Source organism: Elephantulus edwardii, unplaced genomic scaffold, assembly GCF_000299155.1.
Source record: "Elephantulus edwardii isolate Elephantulus edwardi_28Jun2011 unplaced genomic scaffold, EleEdw1.0 scaffold00008, whole genome shotgun sequence".
Lineage (NCBI taxonomy): Eukaryota > Metazoa > Chordata > Mammalia > Macroscelidea > Macroscelididae > Elephantulus > Elephantulus edwardii.
Window position 1 is genome coordinate 12,687,120 of NW_006399758.1, and position 21,118 is coordinate 12,708,237.

Sequence of the window (21,118 nt, forward strand, 5' to 3'; positions counted from 1 at the left end):
AATTGCACTGCGGCCCAAAGAAACAAGAAACACAGTTCAAATCCACCAGCTGCTCCAATGGGTGAGCAATCTCTTTCTGTACAACTAACTGCCTCTGAAAATTCACTGGAGGGTCAGCTATGAGTTGACTCAAGGGTACATAATGTAACAACTTAACCTGCAAATAGCCTCCACGCCCAAAGCAAAGGATTGCTGTTTTAAAATAAGAAAGCTAAAGTGCATTTGAAAACTTGCCTTGTAAACATGTTTTTGTTTCCACAGAGAATGAAAAATGGGTTCTGTAAAAGCAGGACACAGAAAAACAAAACATAAACATAAAAGAGCCTTAAATGGATCTTTCCAAGCTGCCTGGAGTATGGTTTAAGCCAATTGAATTTTACCTTCAGGTTGACATCCTGATTTGTGTGCCTTCAGTTGCTAGAAAACAAATTCCAAGATTTTACTACTTGCACATTTAACACGATGGAAACTCGTAAACCATTTTTAAAGACGTCCATTTTTCATCACTTTTAGGGTGATATCTCTGTATTTCTTAATTCTGTCAAATGACTGTTCTTGGAATACAGCGTAAGAATAGTCAAATTTATTAGGAAAAGTCCCGCCTAACATTCTCTTCATAAAAATGTTATCTGTCAGGCAAGAGACGACAATCACAGAAATAGGAAAACCCAGACTGGACTCTTTCATGAAAGAATAGGAGTGTAGTGCCATCTAGAGGAGACTATGAAAAGTGACTTATTTTGTGGTCATTTCTGCATGATTAGTTGTTATGGAGTTGATTCTGACCATGGTGACCTGTTTTCAAGGTTAGGACCTTTCAGCAGAACACTGAGTTCTTCCGAGGTTCCTCTGGGTGGGATTCAAGAGCTTTTCCATACCCCAAATTAGAAATAAATTTTTTCTATATAGTAATTCACATCCTTGGGACTAATGTTTTTACAGTGGACTTCACAGATGGATTCATTTTAAACATACTCTATGTGTAAGTGCACATTTTTCCAAATGCCTCTTAATTTTCAACAAATTCGTCATTTCATAATCCAAATGGCTGAGAACCATTTCTTCCTTCCCACAGAGAAAAATGTTGAGTTTAAGAATTCACACAAATAAAAATAGTTGTAAAAAATCGACAGTGGCCTCTGCCATTCTCCTTTGCCAAAACCAGTTATCAGTATTCTGCTTGAAAGTAGTGACTCAAACTCACTCCCACCAAGTCAGAACCAGTTCATAGTGGATCCTCCATTGGGTTTCTGAGATGGTTAATCTCACAGGAGGCAATTTTGCTCCGTTTTCCCCTGAGGAGCTGCTAATGGATTTGAACCACCAAAGAGTCTTGACCTTTGAGTTAACAACGCAACTCCCTACACACTAGGCTACCAGGCCTCCCATCTTCCCTACTAGAAAAGCAGACACTGCTTTCTGAGGCCTCAGCTCAAAGCACAGTGATTTTTAGATGTTGGAGCACAAAGAGGTGGTTTTTCCAAGCTGTGTGGAATCTTACATGCTTTTAAGCAGTGGTAGTTTTCCTACATTGATGGGACTCATGACCACTGCTCAATTCTGATCTCATAGCTGGGGTGTTCTTGTCTTCCTGTCTTGGCCCCCTTTTGGTGAACGCACCCCAGGCAGCTTAACTCATCAGATGAGAGGGACTCAGTTTTCACTTTTAAAGTTCTGCTCTGGCCCACTATGAGCGCTTTGTCATGTTTCACGGTGGCCGGAAAGCATCCTTACTTCCTCCCACACCAGTTGTCAGTATTAAAATCAAGCAGCTGATGAAAACCATTGCAAAATGTAATTTTCCTTATTGAGCAATCCTTTATTATTTGTGAACTAGAAAGCATCTAGAGCACATGTCTTTATGAAGAAGTAGCCCCCTATTGTGGAGAAAATAAGGACATGCGAATCTGGCAGGTTACAGACCCAACTCTCCATGCTAATGACTGTGTAACTTTGCAAGATCCATGGACCGTTCTGAGCTTCTGTTTTCTCATCTGTGAAATGAGGATAATGATGCCAAATTCATGAGTCTGTTTGGACAGTCAGTATTTACATAAGGATTAGTTATAATAATACGTCTCTTTCCAGATTATGAATTGGAACTAGATATAAAGTGAGTAATACATAGCAAATGCTTAGTAAATGAATCATTATTATTAATAACACCATAACTGAGACCCAAATAACACCATAATTATGCCCAAATAATCTGCTTTAGGAGTCCACTGAAAACATAATGCAGATGTTCACAGCCTGCCGTAAGAGGAAAGGGTGTATGAGGTTGCCGAAACCTGAGGGTGGAGGAACCGAGGCCCAGAGGCATGCACCATCACAGCATTGTGTGGTGGCAAAGCCAGGGCTAGAACTCAGCTCTCTCAGCATCAGCTGCCTACCAGGCTAAGCTGTCCCTCAACATTGTAGCATGGACCACATGCCCATTCCCAGATAATTTTATATGTCCTGTGGCTGTTCTCTTCCTCTGTAAACCATGCTTAGACTTCAATATTAATGTACCAGGCAAACCTATTGCAATGAAATTAACTCTAACTCCACGCATCTCAAGTTGTGGCTATAAGCCTTGTAAAAGCTGATTGTCAGCATTGCTGCTGGGTGACCTCAAATCACCTTTTAAGTCAGTAGATGATTAAAAAACATCTGTAGTCCCCAGCGACCTCCATATTAACGGGTCTCCCTTCCCTTATTTCCAGAGTACAAGCCCAGGTTCGTCCATACGCGGCAGACTCGTTCCTTGTCCGTTGAATTCGAAGGTGAAATCTATGACATAAACCTAGAGGAAGAAGAATTGCAAGTGTTGCAACCAAGAACCGTCGCCAAGCGGCATGACGAAGGCCACAAGGGGCCAGGAGGTCTCCGAGCAGCCAGCGGTGGGAACATGGGCGGGATGCCGGTGGACACCAATGCTGTGGCTCTGCCTGCCACTGTCCGGGTGACACACAAGTACGAGGACTCTGGGTGTTTCCTCCTCTACTAAAAGCAGTCACATTCAGAACTCTGGGTGATTAAACACACACCGAGTCCGAACAGTGGTAGATCTGGATGTGTGGTTGTCAAGTTCACATGAAAGTTGATCACCTGCAAGACCCAGCTCAAGTAATTCTGTTCCACCTGGATTTGGAAGCCTGGGAGCTTATGCCTTTATGAGCAGTTAGCTTTGTGGGAGTCTAGAAAATAGACGGAAACAATTACTGGGACTAGCCGAGAGTCTCCCATACTGTGTGGTCACTGTTGCTCAGAACAGTTGCATAATTGTAGCCTCAGCCATGACACACAGACTCCCAAGGGAGGGCTGTGGGTCTCAGAGAAGCTTCCAGAAAGATGGTGTCATTTGGGGAAAAGAGGGAAAACGTAGAAGCACTTGCCTTGTCCTAATTCCAGACAGTCCCAGACCCAGTGGCTTTCAAGGAGATACTGATGTGGACCGAGCCTGTATGCATCAGAACACAGCTTTACTCCTAAGTATCTTTGAACCTTCAACATTTCAATGAGCACATCAGCCATTCACACTACACAGGGACTCCTGAGAGAACAGAGGGCCTTTGAGTCAAGGAGACAAGGGAGAGAGGGCATTCCAGCAGAGTTTTCATGGATTCATGTGGTTATTCAATTCCTTCCAAAATCAACTTATCTTCCTGACAGAGAAATATTTTCTTTCTAAATGTATGTCCCTGACTCTTTGCTTCCCATGTAATTTCATAAGGGTATAAGAAGGTCATTTAGGGTATTCATTTTGGGTGCTGGGAGTTGTCAAAGTGATACTGTAAGAGATTTAAACCACATTTGTTTCTCCTGTGCTGTTCATTCATCTCCCATCTCACCTGCTGTCTTTACTAAGACTCCTTTGCTTCTAAATGAGATTTCTCAAGGCAAGCTCTTTAAAGAAAATTATTTTCTTCAAACAAGCCATTTCCATCTTGACTTCAGAAACTTCTTTTCCTTTCCTGTATTTGCTTTCTGAAGCTTTCAGAACTGAAGTGTGGAGTGGCATCTCTTCATAGGGATGAAAATATTCAGAGCTGTCTTAGAGGCTCATTCTGTGATGTCATCCTCTGTCCACATCTTTAGCCAGGGGACATTCCCACTTTTCATTGGCTGTAGATCAGTTCTGTCCTTACTGCTTGAATCCAGATTGATAATGTAGAGGATAATTGATTTTTTTCCCCACCTCACTACTTCTAATTTGTTTGTTTATAGATGTTTTATTCTTCCAAATGATACCATTCATTGCGAGCGAGAACTGTACCAATCAGCCCGAGCCTGGAAGGACCATAAGGCCTACATTGACAAAGAGGTGATTGGCATGTGTCTTAGTGACCTTTAAACCACACGGGAGGGAATTTACAGACAGAACTTTATTTTTTCACAAGTCTGGCGATTTCAAGTCCCAGTCAAGGTCTTGCCCAAGTCAGTTTTTCCTTATAGGTATGGTGGTACAGTGCACCAGTGAGTCAGAACCAGCTCATAGGTGACCCTTCAGCAGGTTTTCAGAGGTGGTAAATTGGATGAGAGAAGATTCTCCATCCTTCTCCCGGGGAGCAACAGGTGGATTCAATCCATGTGCCTTTGGGATTGCAGCACAGTTTTGTACCACAAGGCCACCAGCCCTTCATATTGTAGATGATTCTCACATGATATCTGTCTTCGCCCATGTATATGGGTCTCTGTGTCTGATTGTTTTATAGCTCAGAGGTCATTAGATTTAGAACCCACTCAACCCACACCCAAAGTGTGATCTAATGAAGGCAACAAAGAAATGGCTAGTCCCAAACAGGGTTATATCCACAGATACAGGAGTTAGGATTCTAACACATGTTTGAGAGGGGACATAATTCAATCCACCCCTCAATGAAATGGATTGATTCAGCGACTACCACAATAAGCTTGAGCAGGCCAGAGGTGGTGAGGACAGCGAATGATAGGGAAACATTCATATCTGTTGTTCTTGTCTGTCGTGGTCAATTTGATGCCACCAAACAATTCAATATATGATTATATATTATGATATAATTCTATTTCATTTATAATATAAATTATATTCCTAACTCAACTCAGCTCTCCAGCCCTGCCTATTTGAAAACTCACACTATCTTCTTGTTAAGTATGTGGAAGAAATAGAAAACCAGCCAAGGCATTTCTCTTTCTCCAGTGGGTTAGTGCTAGCCCTGGCTGAAAAGAAAACAGAGGGTGAGAAGGAAATGGGGATTGGCTCAATGACTTTTTAAAATCCCTGTGATAAAGCGACTCAATTATAAAAGAGACATCTGTTCATGTTTATTTATAACACATTAGATTGGACACAGAGGCGGACATAGTCTAGGCCCAGTTTGCTTCCAAATTAATTACCATCTCAGATGGATAATTATCATTATGAAACACAGAAAATAAGTTGGAGGGTGGCGGGAGGTACACAGTGTAAGAAGTCCTGCTCTTAAAATGCCTTTGTTCAAAATACATCTTTACCAGATTGAAGCTCTTCAAGATAAAATTAAGAATTTAAGAGAAGTGAGGGGACATCTGAAGAGGCGAAAGCCAGAAGAATGTAGCTGCAGCAAGCAGACGTAAGTAATCCCCCATCCTGCTGTCTGTCCCCCAAGCTCTTGGTACAAGCTAAGACAGTGACAGTGCACAGACCCCAAATGCATTGGGCTGCCACCCACAAGGTTGTCAGTTGGAGTCTACCCAGAGGCAACTTGTGCTTCTGAAAAATGAGCCATTGAAAATTCTGTGGGGCACAGTTCTCCTTGGACACACGTAAGAGGTTGAGATGAGTCAAAATCAACTCGATGAAATCTAGTTTTTTAAATAGATTACCATTAGGGTCTCTTACCATTTAAAAGCTTGATAAATTGTTGACATTGTTAGATATTTTAACCATCTATCCAGTAGGCTCTAGTGTGTCAGCGATGGTGAGGATGGCACAGGATAGGGCAGGGTTCAGGTTGGCCGTTCACAGTGTCACTATGAGTTGTACTCAACTACACCTAGCAACAACAAAAGTTATGCAGAACTATTTAAATACACCATGTATCTATGCAGAATTTAAAAGGAAAAATAGTCCCATTAAACGAAAATAGCTACAACTATTTACCTTTCTTTATGTAAGTTGAATTGTTTGGTAAGGTGAAAGATTCCAAGACTCATGTCTCACCACTTCTGCCTACAGTTACTATAATAAAGAGAAAGGTGTGAAAAAGCAAGAGAAATTAAAAAGCCATCTTCATCCATTCAAGTAAGTGTCTCTGTTGTCCGAATTGGTGGGGAGTGGAGGACTATTTATGGGCATTTCTGAAAGGCTGGAGGGACTTCTAGGTTCGACCTAGCTGTGCTTCAGATAGAGTCTTGAAGGACTGAAGATGGTAAAAGTAAATACTTTGCCACAGAACAGTGGGGATGCTGTTAGAGTCCTGTGGGGCCGAGCCTTGTAAAGTTCTCCTCTCACCCTGCATGCGTGCTCTCCAGAGTTTATGAGCTAGGCCTCAGGCCTCGCCACCGCTCATCTGTCAGTGGATGTTTATATGCTGCTGTGATACTCTGCACATTTCAACACAACTTCCGCTCTAAGACCAAGCAAAAAAGGCTTGGAATCCACTTCTCAAAATCAGCCCAAGAAACCCCTGTGGATCCCAGCAGTTTGATCTTGTTACGTATGGGTTTGCCAGGCATCAGGGCCAACTCAGCAACAAAGTGTATTTATTTAGTCAATGCACCCACATCCTGTGTGGAGTGGCTGAGAGATGTGGACACTTGATTAGATCAGTGTGTTGTATAGAGCAGCTCACAATCATATGAATTCAGCAAGTTACAAAAATAGATATATTTTTAAATAACATCAAAATGGCATATGAATGTGATTTCTATTTGAGCCTCAACAAAGTTGGAGGGTCTTAATGGAAATGTGAAATTTAAATAATAAAAGCAAAAAAGGGTTGGTTGTTCCTCACCACGTTCCACAGCCTACTTTGTAGATTTTATTAAAGAATTTTAGAGTCCATCTAATCCAAACCATCTAGCCCAGCCAGCTCTTGACTTTGTAACTGATAGGTCCTAACCACTAGGTTTTTAAGTGATTTGTTCAAGTATTGCTAGTGGGATCGACTCATTTTGTCATTTTTTAATAAATGTTTGAATATAAATAATTGACATGTTTAAGGTTTAATCAGGGAGCTCTGGTGGCCTAGTGGCAAGAAGCTGCACTACAGCCCTGCTGCAATCCCAAAGGCACACGGTTTGAGACCACCAGCTTCTCTGAGGGAGAAGGATGGGTGGTCTCCTCCCGTGCAATTAACTGCCTCTGAAAACCCACCGGAGCTATGGGTTGGTTCCCATTTGACAGTACATAACAACGAGGTTTAATAAATTTCTAGCATGGTCAGTGAGTTTCCCTTTGCCATTGCTGTTTGTGTTTGCCGATGAAAAACCAGAGTCATCACATGCTATATGTGAACTTCGAAGAAGCAGCCACATTTTAATTGAGGACGTCTGACCGATCATTCAAAAAATGTCTCCTGTTTAAACAGGGAGGCTGCTCAGGAAGTGGACAGCAAACTTCAGCTTTTCAAGGAGAACCGCAGGAGGAAGAAGGAGAGGAAGGAAAAGAAACGGCAGAGAAAGGGTGACGAATGCAGCCTTCCAGGTCTCACCTGCTTCACGCATGACAACAACCACTGGCAGACGGCCCCCTTCTGGAACTGTGAGTTCATCCGCACGCTGCCCACTGCCACCAAGTGGCCAGTGCGTCATACTGCATGACTTAGACTTGGAACAAAACCAGTTATCTAGAAAGATCCAAAAGGAAATCGTCCTGGTGTTTTCTTTACTGGTAAAATCATGTTACATTACAAAAAAAAAATAAAATTATTTTGCTCTTATGGAACAAAACCAGTTATCTAGAAAGATCCAAAAGGAAATCGTCCTGGTGTTTTCTTTACTGGTAAAATCATGTTACATTACAAAAAAAAAATTATTTTGCTCTTATTTTGTTTAAAATGCCAACTTTTCTCTGGGTTTTTCTTCATAAAATCTTATTTTGCACAATGCCCGGTACCAGGCAGAGTCCTTACTTAAAATATTCTCTCTGCAGCTACATGAATGGATGAACAGTTTTGCCTCAGATATTATTGTTCCTACTTTATTTTAACGTCATTCTCTAAACGTAGAATAATGAGACAAAAAATAGTAAGACCTCCTCAGATGTAGGGTCCCCATGCTTTTTCTCCCTTCACTTCTGTGCCTCCCACTGTGTTTAGAGAAGACCCTGATGGAATTTGTTTAATGTTCACATTGGATTATGAGATCAGGAATGATAATAATTGTCCACTTTTCAAATTCATGCTTGTGTAACATGCCCATGGTAGTTGTACACAGTATTCCCTGAAGTAATGTCAAAATACTATCCTGAATTTTTATGATGCATTATACGATTCAAGGTTTATCACCCCTTAAAACACAACCAGTTACCCTCAAGTCAGTCCAGATTAGGCAACTCCACATGTGTCAGGACAGAACTGTGTGGCATAATATTTTGGGTTGGCAAACTAAACATCCCACAGGCCCTCTGTAGCATTTTCAGTGGCTGGCTTTTGGGAAGTAAATCACCAGACCTTTCCTTATAAGACTTTTCTGGGTAAACTCCAACCTCCCTTTTCTGCCACCCAGGGGCCCTACAGAGAGAATCTTAGACCAGAGAAGTTCTTTGAGATCATCCACATCAGAGCTTTTCGCTGGAATTTTGAGATGCTCACTAATCTCAAAATGTGAAGATGGGAGATTCTAAGACCTATCTCTGAAAATTTTAAAATTCTAGCTTTGTATTTTTATGCCTTTTGATGCCCATGTCCATGCTTGTGTTGAAGAAGTGAAATTCAAACCACAATGTAAGTTTGTGAGAAGGAACTTATATAAAAAAGGACAAGGAGAGACAATAATCCAGGGGAGAAAAAAATTCAAATGAGCCAAGTTTGAAGGAAATAATTAATTTATTGTTCCCAAACTGATCAAACTCATTAAAGATCAAATATTGAGGAACATAAATGTGTGATTTGCTCATGTCAGATGGAAGTCTTTCACCCCACTATCTGCTTCTCCCCAACTGCCTATCTGACCTCAGACCACCTTGCCTAAGCCACTGCCATTTCTTACCTCAACTACTTAGAACCCCCAAGAGGGCCTCCCAGACTCTTTTCTTGCTCTTTCCAATTCACTCTGCTTAGAACCACTCAAAATGGTCTATTAATGACATCCTTTCTGGTAACTTAGTCCTTAAGGAGTTACACTACTAATCCAAAGACCATGCTTGTCCAGCAGTTCAAATCCACCAGCAGTGGAAGAAAGATGGGCAATCTCCTCCCCTGCAATTTGCAGCCTCTGAAAACTACTGAAGGGTCAGTTGTGAGTTAGTTCCACCTCAATGGCAATGAGTTTGAGTTTATCTTAGCAAAAGAGGAATACCTGGGTGGTGCAAATGGTTAGCAGGTTAGCTGTTAACCTAAAGGTTATAAGTCTTTGTGCATTCAAGGGCATCTCAGATGAAAGACCTGGTCATCTATTTCTGAAAAATAGGCCATTAAAATTCCTGCAGAGCACAGTTCTACTCTTAACACACATGGAGTCTCCATGAGTCCAAGTTCATGCAGAAGCAACTGGTTGTTTAGATGATTGCTTTTTCTTAAGATGAGGAGAAACCACCTTAGTCTGTCCAACAAAGCCCTACTTTGGCCACTTCACTTCTTTCTTTCTTTAACTCAAGCATCCCAAACTCCCTCCTACCTCACAGCTTTTACATGTTTTTCCTTCTGCCTGAAAAGGCTCTACAGCCCTCTGCCTAACAGAGTTTTATTCCTCATTCACATTTCAACTGGTTTTTTACTTCATCATAGAGAATTCTCCTGTAACCTCAAATTAGGTTCAATCTCTACATACTCTCAGCATGCTGTACTCTTTTTCCATAGAATGTTTCACTTTTGTTAACTACACGCTTTTTAATTTAAAATGTTTGTCTTTACCAATAGATCTCATATTTCTCAAGAGAAATATCATGATGCTGTATCCTTGGCACATAGTAGATGCTCAGTGAACATAAGGTGACTAAACAAGCGAGCGAGCGAGTGAGCTACCTTGTTAAACAGTTCACCTGTGTGGTAGGAGAGATACTCTGGCTCATGGCACAGTGTTGTAGACTGCCTACGGTGATTTCAGACAACCTCCCCCTGAATCTACCGAGCCAGGCTCAGGCTTCTCCAAACCACTCCACCCTATGGAAGGCCCTGTCTTTCAAGGTTCCATTTGTAACATGTAGACATAGAGAACAAGTGTAGGCACCAGGTACATCTGTTTATTAAGTACAATTGTCCCTTTAAAAAAAAATTCTAAAAATGGCGAGACACAAAAGTTCTGATCTTTCCCTTCCCATTCTCCATCCACTTTGGAAACACTACCTAGCGGAGTGAGGGGAGGGCAGAATCCTGTACCCCAGGCTCACCTTCAGCCGGGGATCCCAGCACCATGGATTGCCATTTTCCCCCCACCTCCCAGTATCACAGTAGATGTGTGTCAAGAGGGATAACAATTGCAGTTATCATTAATACCCTGCCACAATATTTATAAGAAAGAAAATGTGAATCATGAAATGTCTAGATAATGAAGCACTCCAAAGGAGACCATGCTTATGTTTTGTTTTGTTTTTAAATAAAATAAATTTTTGTTTCATATTGGTTTGCTTACAAAGTTCGTATGAGCATGCCTATGTTTTATTCATTCTTTTTTTGTTGTATTTTTCTTCCCCCTCCCCCCCAAAAGTGGGATCCTTCTGTGCTTGCACAAGTTCTAACAACAACACCTATTGGTGCTTGCGAACAGTTAATGAGACACACAATTTTCTTTTCTGTGAGTTTGCTACTGGCTTTTTGGAGTATTTTGATATGAACACAGATCCTTATCAGGTAAGACAGTGTGTTTTCCTTTTATTCAGTTTGTTAAACATAAAATAGCTTGGAAATGAGCTCAAAAGTTTTATGGGTTTGTTTTGTTTCTGACCTCTCCTCTGGCAGCTCACAAACACAGTCCACACGGTGGAGCGAGGTATTTTGAATCAGCTGCACATACAGTTGATGGAACTCAGAAGCTGCCAAGGTTATAAGCAGTGCAACCCAAGACCTAAGAGTGTTGAAGTTGGTAAGAGACAGAAGAAAAAAAATTATTTTTTCATTTTTACATTGCCTAAGAAATTCTTTTACATGACAGAGGTTTCAGCCTTTAAAACTTGTCTATGTATAGAAAAAATACAGTTTGGGATACACTCGAGAGACACTCCTGCAGCAATACCAAGCGCAATGGTAATCTCTACATTTTCTCCAAACATGTGATGAGCATTTTCTTCTAGTCCTTCTGTTCTGTCAGTCAGCCTTGACCCCTGGGGAGAAGCCACTCTTGGAGATGGAACAAAAGTTCTGGAGATTTGTCTTTTTATTGTTGTCACCATTATAAACACAAGCTCAGTAAACAATATCCTCTTTTTCACAGAAACTTTGGATGGATACATAATACCCTATTTCTGCACATAGATTCCTGCCCCCACTCCCATAACAAAAATAAGTCAGTTTCTTTGGCTTGTGTTTTTTTCTGTCTATTTAAGAGGATTTCAAGCATGAGAAACCAAAGTTTTTTGAATAGCTTATTAACTTTGGGTCTGATAGGTACTAGAAGTCCTCATGGACTCAGTCAGCTATTCCCTCCCCAGGCATGAAGTGTTCTGCTTTCCCTTGTCTGCTCCAACTTCTCTGGCTTACACACATACACTTTCTCTCAGCTCTTGCCCAAGTGACATAAATACCAATTTTCTCCTCATAATATTTGCTAAAACCTAAATACCAGTTGTCTGTAGAAGGAACAGAGCTGGAATGGACACTAGCATCAGTGGGACGTGTAAACCCCGATGGTGGAGAGCTGGGCTTGCAGGCACTGGGCAGGAGCCCCCGCTCTGAGCCTATCGCTACAGCAGATTGTGGCTCTGGGGGTCACACCCACAGCCAACGTCTCCAGGCATCTCCCCAGGTCGTGCAACCTGAAGAGTCAGGATTCTTGTCCAAAACGATGATCACTATCCATCATCACTTCCGCTTTGGGGTCATTAAGGCGTTTGATGCGTGGGAACCTCACCATGCAGTGTCAGACCTTTGAGAGCACTGAGCCATCGTTCCACTACTGCCTGTTCCTTAGTGGAATCCATTGCCCACAGAGAACCTGGCTTGTAAGATAGCTTTTATTATCACAGAGCCTGCTCGGCTCAAAGCTTTTCCAAATAGTCTGCTTCCCTCTTAACTTTTTCCTCTAGAGTTGCAAACACAAACAAACAAAGACCTACTAGGGACAGAAATCTTAATCGGTTATGAGAGTCTCTAGAAATATCACACATAATTCTCCTCCAAAGAATCTTAGCCTTCTCCTGGTGATGACAAAACCCCTCTCCTTTGTGATGTCTGATCAGTTCTCAGAATGGTGAAAAGATACACCAAGTGGAGTCAGTTATGACTCTTTAAGCTTCAACTCATTTTCTCCACCACTTAGACTATTCCTTAAGGATATAATTATTGACCACTTTGTAGAGTGTCTTGTCTAAAAATGAACCAAAATTAAACCTGGGCTCAGAACCCCTTCAAATTCTGGAGGTACTTTTCTTAGCACTTTAAAACCAACTGCCCTCCTTTTCTCATTTCTACCCTTTTCATATAAATAATTACAGGTTTTTATCTTGAACCTTTTCCCTTTTTCTTTCTAGTGCTCAGTCTGTACTTTGAACCTGTCTAGTAGAAAAACTGTTGGGCTCGGGGTACCATCTGTATTTAACACAATATATTTCCTCCTAGGATTTAGATGTTGTGCATGGAAAACAACGTTGTGAATGGTTTTATGTGTCCTAAAGCTAACCTGAGTTACTCTTGTATTTTCCAATATTAGGAAATAAAGAAGGAGGAAGCTATGATCTACACAGGTATTCACACTTTTATATTCTCCTTCGCAGCTTTTTTGCCAATAATTGCATGATCCGGCCATTATGTCACGTAATTTCTATTCCTTGCCATGCCGCACAGAACATGCATGACCTAACAGCATCTGCACCACATCTTGTCACTGGTTTTTGGTCTGTCCTTTCACTTTCATACCAGCTCATTGTCACAACAAGGTGTCTCCTGGAGCATTCACTCACTTTGTGCTTGTGTGCTTATTGGATGAAGCCTTTAAGCATGGAATGATGTGATTGAGGGGGAGGCGGGAGGGGGGCAGAAATGTAATGCAAACTTTGGGGAAGCTCCAGGAGTGGGTAGCAGAATGATTTGCCTTGTCATGCTTGTACCTTCATTTGGTGAGGAAGCATAATAAACCACCTAGAGGGCTGAACTAAAGACAAAACCAAAGCACACAGGGAGCAATGAGAATTTGAAACAAAGAGAACAGCCGAGGTTAGAAGGAGGAGGAGCCACTCTGTGGGCAGGTCATTAACTTTGGAGATGTGATGTACTAGCAATGGGATCCAGAGATGTCGTGGGGTGGTCGGGATTAGAGGGAACGTCTTGGGTGTTATGGGCAGCCTTCAGAGTCAAGACACTGTGAAAGGTTTTGACATAGCATGTATGAGAGGCCACTGGACCAATGCCTTAGACAGTAGCTCCGGACACTCAACACTCACCAATACCCTTCACCATGGTCATCACGTCTTGTTTTCTTCACCTCTGTCCTCACTGCCCTGAAGAAGGAACTGAGACACTGGATGACTGTGTGGCTTGGCGTTCAGCAGTGAGCTTGACAACATGTCCAACACAACGAACTACCACCTGTCTTTTGCCATTTTCATGATCATGCTACATTCAAGTTGCTTGTCATGGCTGCTTGGAACCTTGAGTGCCCTAAGTCTAGGGAACTCATCCTCCAATATTTTCTTGTGATTAGATAGATGGTCAGTGGATAATTATCAGAAGTAGATTTTTTTGGACTGTCACCTTAATCGGACTTCATATAGAAGCTTTGTTGAAACCTGGCTACCATGGGTGACCCCTCTGATACTTAAAATGCCAGGAGGGAGGTCCCAGCACCATAGCAACATGCAGGTCACTGCATTATGACCCACTAACGGACAGGTCACGTGGTCACCAGAAGCCTTAGTCCTTGCTAAGTTTCTAGTCAAAGCCCATAACGTAGGCATCTCAGAAGCATGCTTGGGCAGCAGAGGGGAGCTGGTGTACTGCAGGCATTCCGAGAGCACAGAACCCTGAGGGCCCACCCTAGTTCAGGAATCTATTTAGGATAAAAACTTTCATCAAAGAATGGGCTTGATTGGCTCCATACATACTGTTGTATCTCCAGAAAGTTACTACTCTTCAGGATTGCTTTGTTCACCCTCCTGCCACCTGCTTTAGCCTTTGAGCTGCGGTCTCTGATTCTGCCTTTTACAGGCCAGCTTATTGGCCTGACTGGACACTTAATGACAATAGGACAGGTTAAGTAGAGAAGATATAAATATGGAAGCCGGATTTTTTTTAATGTTTATAATAGTTTATCTAATTCCTCTTTTTTCTTTCTTTCATGCCTTTAATTACTTTGCCCACTCCAATCATGTCCCCCTTGCACGTGTTAAGACTGAAGCTGGTCTTGCTCACAGTTCAGGCTGTTGCTGTTGTTGTTACCTGCTATCAAGTTGAGTGTGACTCACAGCAACCCTATGAACAATAGATTCAGATTTGAACCCTAGCCTGTTCTATGTCATCCTCATCATCTCTGCGTACCCAAGCCCGTTGCTGCCATCACTGTGTTAATCCATCTGCTTGAGGGTCTTCCTCTCCTTCGCAGACCCTCCACCTTTCCAAGCACAATGTCCTAGTCTAAAGAATAGCCCTTGGTAATAACATGTTCAAACTTTGTGAGACGAAGTTTCACTATTCGTGCCTCTAAGGACCACCCTGGCTGTACTTTCTCCAAGACATATCTGTTTGTTCTTTTGGAAGTACGTGCGATGTTCAGTACTCTTCTCTACCATGACAACTCAAAGGCATTTGATCTTCTTCTGTCATCCTTATTCATTGTTCAGCTCTCACATGATTGAAAAAACCAAGGCCTGGATCAGGTCCACTTTAGTCGTTAAACTGGCCTCATTGCTCCTCAGTATTTTGGAGAAGTCCCTGACAAATAGACTTACCCAATGCAATGCATCTTTTCATTTCAGTCAGATGAAATAATAGACATTTTCAATCTTTTCTCCATCTAGCATGATGATGCTTATTGCCCATTGGTGAGGATTTTTGTCTTCTTGATGTTGAGATGTAATCCATATTTGAGGGCTATAGTCTCTGACCTTCTGGAGCAAGCATTTCAAGTCCTCCTCACTTTCAGCAGGCAAGGTTGTGTCATCTGCATAACACAGGCTGTTGACGAGCTAGTGAGCTTAAATTCCCTGCATCCTTTTTCAAACAGGACTACTTTTCCTGTATCCCAGGGATCACATTCAGGATTTTCTGAAGTGGCTAAAGGAAAGGGGAAAGGTCCAGTGTGAAAAACAATGCAAATGAACTTTGTAAGTAAGCCAGTATAAAATAAAAATTTTATATAAAAAAACATTTCTGAAGTGGGACTTCTTAAATGCTCTAACACTCAATATTGACATGCAGCTAATCTATGATGCACTTAATTTTATGGCTAAAGGGTTTTCATTCTGCCCTATTTTTTTAAATTATTATTAAATTTTGTTAGTTTCAATGAACATTCACAGGGATTCTGGGCTTTCACTCCTTCATTGCCGCACCATTCTCTCTACCCTCCTCCCCAGTTTGTTCTTCTTCCCCGCCATCCAAATGTCAGTTTTAATTGTCCAATTGCCACAGTGCTTGTCAAAGTCAGTTCTGATTAACCTCCTTTGTCGGTGTGTCCTTTGCCATTCCCTATCACTCCTCCCTGAGAGAGACTTCACCCTGATTCATAAGGAAAAGGGGATGGCATATTCTCTTAGCTACTTCCTGCTGAAAAGGGACGCTGTGGGTTTCAGGGTGAAGATCTTCTCTCACTACTCTAAAGGGGCCCCTTTGGCAGTAGGAAACACATAGACTATTATGGAGATTGATTTTGGAATTTAGATGCACTCTTATTGATTGTGCTTGGCCGTACATGTTCATATCCTTGAAGATGTATCATGGGGGTGTTGCAACCTGGAAGACACAAATTTGACTAACAAGTTATAAGTACATGAGTCAAAAATTATGGAAAAGTAAAAGAAAGGATTCTTTCATTGTTTTACAAACCCTCCCCCAGGTCCCCTCCACCATGTAGCCATCGCTCTAGACTCCTGTGATGACAGAAATACCTAGTCACATATCTCTTTTAAACAGTTTTCTTCTTCCTCTGTTTCAGTGCAGTATACATTATTGAACCCATCTTACTCAGTCTCTCCCCAACCCCAAGGACAGTCCCATTCTACAACAGTGCATTCTGCCCTATTTTTACAGCTGTCGAGAAAGAGTTAAAAAGAATATTAACTGTTTATTTAAGGTGTAAGCATGGTCAGAGCTGAGTCAGGTTTCTTCTCTATGAAGTTATTACTAGAAAACCTGAGATGAAGTGTATTGAACTGGGTCTAGGAGGTACCAATTGAATCGTAAACACTTGAGGCTCATTGTCATCTCTGAAAGTGAGTGATCAATGGTTTCTGCAATCATTTAGACACAGTGTTGTTAACTGAAGGGTATTTGGAGAAGAATGCTTCTCATCAGTAATGTGGCAACTGAAAACATATTTATCAGGTTAAAGATGGGCAGTCAGTTCATGACAGGATTTACAGCCTCGGAAACCTGATATAGAAGGTCAGAAATGACTCAATGGCAATAAGTGGAGTAGAGGGAGTGGAGTAGAGTAGAGGGAGTGGAGTGGAGGGAGTGGAGTAGAGGGAGTGGAGTGGAGTGTGTGGAGGGAGTGGAGTGGAGTGCAGTGGAGTGGAGTGAGTAGAGGGAGTGGAGTGGAGTGCAGTGGAGTGCAGTAGAGTAGAGGGAGTGGAGTGGAGCGGAGTGGAGTGGAGTGTGTGGAGGGAGTAGAGTAGAGGGAGTGGAGTGGAGAGGCGTGGAGGGAGTGGAGTGGGGGGTGTAGAGGGAGTGGAGGGTGTGGAGTCGAGTAGAGTGAAAGGGTGTGCAGTGCAGTGGAGTGGAGCGGAGCAAAGGGTGTGGAGGGAGTGGAGTAGAGTGGAAGGAGTGGAGTGGAGAGATGAAAGCATGGTGTTGTTATCTTTAGTCTCACCTTCTGAGTTTCTTGCCAAAAGACAGGTCTAAGAATACCTTATAACTCTAAATTACTGGCATTTTCATACCATTTCATAAATCATGAAGCAAGCCATTGCTCAAGTTATCCATGCCACAAGCAGGAATATCATACAATAGGGTTACTAAGTCTTTGCCTAGTCATACATAGGGATTGCAAGGTTTGCACCTACCTGACTTTGAAGTCAGGTGGAGTTGAAAGGAGACATCTAAAACAGTTCATTTTATACATTGAACTGACAGCTGCAAAGACCTGCTGTCTCCCTGGAGTGTTTCCTAGAACAGAGATGACACTACGCAAGGGATTTAGAAGCTCTTAATTCTTAATGATTATTTTTTTAAAGCTGATTAAAATGTATTTTTAATCATGAAATTTTATTACAAAGGACTTTAGGGGAAAAAAGGATAACTGAAGAATTTGACATTTGAACCTTGAACAGAATATTTATCAAAACTCTATTTTGCATCCAATTGATTCGAAGGACTTTTCTAAACTGCTTTCTTTTCCATGGATTTTTCCAAAAATCCATTTCTAGGAAGCAAGCTGATCTCTGATAAGACTGTACTTCGCTTTCATGCCTCGGCCTGTGCACAGGCACGGGCAGCCCAAGTGGTCCCTTTCCAGCTCAGACAGCCTCAGAGAGTAAAGGCCCAGCTCACGAAGTGGCAGCCATGACTGCTGGCTTGAGTTGAAAGCGATCTGTTCCATGTTGCAAGATAGCGTCAAACCGACAGGTTGATGGGCACCTATTTCCCCCTGGCTTTTGAAAGCTGTCTTTTGATGTCGAAGGACAGCTCCCAGCAGCCATGGCCTGTGTCCAGACGTTGTGTAGCACCAGCAGCCAGTATTTGGCAGGAGAGACCATCAGGGCTACCTCCCTTTTTGCTCAAAGTGCCACAGGCCAATAGACCACATTACACAACCCTGTTTGTGTTTCTGTCCGGACTTTTGCTATATTGCCTCATTTCCCTCTGTAGCAACAGTTTGTGCCTTACAGATGGATGCAAATGGAATAGCTATAGAGGCTATACAACGGATATGGGTATGGTTACTGGGGTCAGATTGCTATAGTTCCAAACCCAGCCTTGTATTGAGCATCCATAGAGTCTGGCAAGTAGCAAGCCTAGTTATTGCTGTTCTTAGTAAAGTACAGCAGAGTTTGCTGCACATTTATGTGAATGCAATAGTATGTGAAAAGGATCATAAGCAATATCCCAATTCTAGAGGAAGTTATTTCATTTGCTGTCAGAAAGATATAGCATATTACCACCATCTCCATTTTAATTTATGGGCAAGCAAGATGTAAGCCCACAAGTTGGTTTTCTTAGCTGCCTTAACCTCTTGAGACCAAAGAAAAAGAAACATTTACTGGTGTGTTCTAGGTCTGAAGCTTTCTTTGTTCTTGTATCTCTGTTACACCTCCGAGTTCCATCTTCTTTTTTAAGCTGACTCAGCATTATGGGTATTTCCTCTTCAATATGGTTTACCGAGACTTGAATCAGCGTTCAGAATCAACTCAGTTGAGGCAAGATTAGCCTGTCTAGGTGGTCAGAGCTGATAGGATTTGAGGTGGTCCCAGGGTTTGGGTTAGTGAAATCCCCAGAGAATGTTCATGATCTTTTTTTCCTCCTTTTCCAACAAGATTTCATGCTGAAGTCTTCTTTTTTTGTGACAAAGAAAAAGAAACTACAGGGTAACATTTTCAGAAGCCTATGCAGGTCTTGGTCTTCACAGTTACTTGCTATGCATCAGAGATCTGGACAGTGACTAAGGATGACAGAAGAAGAATTGATGCCTTCGAGCTGTGGTGCTAAAGGGTTTTGAACATACCATGGACTGCCAAGAAAACAAATGGGTCTGTCTTGGAGAGGGTGAAACCAAGTTTCTCCTTGGAGGCTGGGATTTTGAAGCATCATCTCATATACTTTGGGCTCATGGCAAGAAGGGACAGATCTTTGGAGAAGGACATCATGCTTGGAAAGGTGGAGGGAAACTCAGGAGAGGAAGACCCTGAATGAGATGTTTTGATACAGAAACTGGGGCAATGGGGGTTGGTGTGTCGGAATTCATGAGACTGGCTCAGGACAGAGCGGGGTTCAAAGCGCTGTACATAGGGTTGCTATGGATGGCAGGAGACTTAACAGCACATAACAACAACACAACAATATGCATAGGAGGAGATTGCCCATCTTTCTCCCACGGAGCAAATGGTGCATCCAAACAACCAGACTTTCAGTTGGCAGTGCAACTCCTTACTCATTAGGGCCACTAGACTTCAACAAGGGGTTGTTGTTGTTGTTATGTGCCGTCAAGTCACTTGCAACTCATAGCGACCCTGTGTACAAGAGCCCTAAACGCCATTCTATCCTGTGCCAACCTTGCCATCTCAAACACACTCAATCCCACCACTCCACTCACAGGATCGATCCATCTCATCAAGGGTCTTCCTCTCCTGTGCTGTCCCTCCACTCTGCGAAACATGATGTGCCTCTCCAAGGACCAGTCCCTCCTTGCAACATGCCCAAAGTATGTCAGACGAAGCTTCAGAGTGCTTGACTCCAAGGGGCACTCCGGCTTCACCCTCTCCAGGACAAAACTGTTTGTTCTCCTAGCAGTCCATGGTATATTCGACACTCTTCTCCAGCACCACAGCTCAAAGGCATCAATTTTCCTTCTATCATCCCTATTCACTGTCTAACTCTCCGATGCATAGCACGTAATTGCAAAGACCATAACCTGGATCAGACACACCTTAGTCTCCATCCTGACATCGTTTTTCTTCAGTACTCTTGAGAGGGCCCTCACATCATGGGTAGGAGCACTACAAGCAATTCAAACTACAAAAACTTTAATATGTGATTTTTATTATCCTTATAGATCAATAAAATAGTAAAATTCAAAACTTTAAAAACGGAATTCTAAATTATTTAGGCTAATAGCACAACAGACATAACCTAGGAGAGTAGCAAGTAAGCCCAGAAGTGTGGTCACCTATCTATATGCCAGATCAAAGGATCTGACCTTTATACTGAGAGCAGCAGAGAGATTGTCAGGAACTTTAAACTGGAAGAAATAATATGATAGAGTTTGAGTTGACCCAACTATGTGACATAAATAATTATAAAATGGCTTTTGGGGTCAGACTGAGTTCAAACCCTGCCTCCCTCATTTCCCAATTTTGGAACCAATTGTCAACACCATTGCAGGACTTAATATATTCTAGCAGTCTCCCAAGAACTTTAAATGTAATCACTCATTTAATTCTACAAAGTCTTATGAAATCGATACTATCATTATCCTTATTTTACAGATGTAGAAACTGAGTCACAGAACATTTTTTCCCTGGATTATATAGCTATATGACGTATTATCCTGGAAAAGAATTTTTATACAGTCTGATTCTAGCATGTACTTTCAATGATCTTGATTGATCAGCTTTGTGATTTGGTGTTTGCATGTATATATAAAAGTGATGGTAATCCATAAGCTTTTCATAGGAGTTCCTGGAAGGAATTTAGAACCTAGTGAGTAAATAATATTCTAAGTATGTTTCATTGTAGTATTTTGCTTTGTCATTCCGAGCAGCCTTTTGAAATCTTCTGTTCAGCTCTTTAGTATCTTGAATTCTTCCTTGTGCTTTGGCCTTTCTACGCTCCAGTGCAATCTTCAGAGTTTCTTCTGACATCCATTTTGGTCTTTTCTTCCTCTTCTGTCTTTGTAATGACCGTTTACACCCTTCCTGAATGATATCTTTGACATCCTCCCACAACTCATCTGGTCTTCGCTCATTAGTGTTCAAGGCCTCAAACCTGTT

The 21,118-nt window shown here is 42.0% G+C and overlaps 1 protein-coding gene across 1 annotated transcript in view; it reads left to right on the plus strand.

Annotated features, from left to right (window-relative positions):
- Positions 1–21,118, plus strand: part of SULF1 (sulfatase 1) — a 272,953-nt gene that overhangs the window by 243,704 nt on the left and 8,131 nt on the right. The window contains exons 15-23 of the mRNA XM_006880534.1: positions 2,709–2,958; positions 4,213–4,309; positions 5,482–5,576; positions 6,182–6,247; positions 7,536–7,708; positions 10,813–10,955; positions 11,064–11,187; positions 12,970–13,003; positions 14,674–14,695. Coding sequence (XP_006880596.1) covers positions 2,709–2,958; positions 4,213–4,309; positions 5,482–5,576; positions 6,182–6,247; positions 7,536–7,708; positions 10,813–10,955; positions 11,064–11,187; positions 12,970–13,003; positions 14,674–14,695 — 1,004 coding nt within the window. The remainder of the gene's footprint in view (positions 1–2,708; positions 2,959–4,212; positions 4,310–5,481; positions 5,577–6,181; positions 6,248–7,535; positions 7,709–10,812; positions 10,956–11,063; positions 11,188–12,969; positions 13,004–14,673; positions 14,696–21,118) is intronic.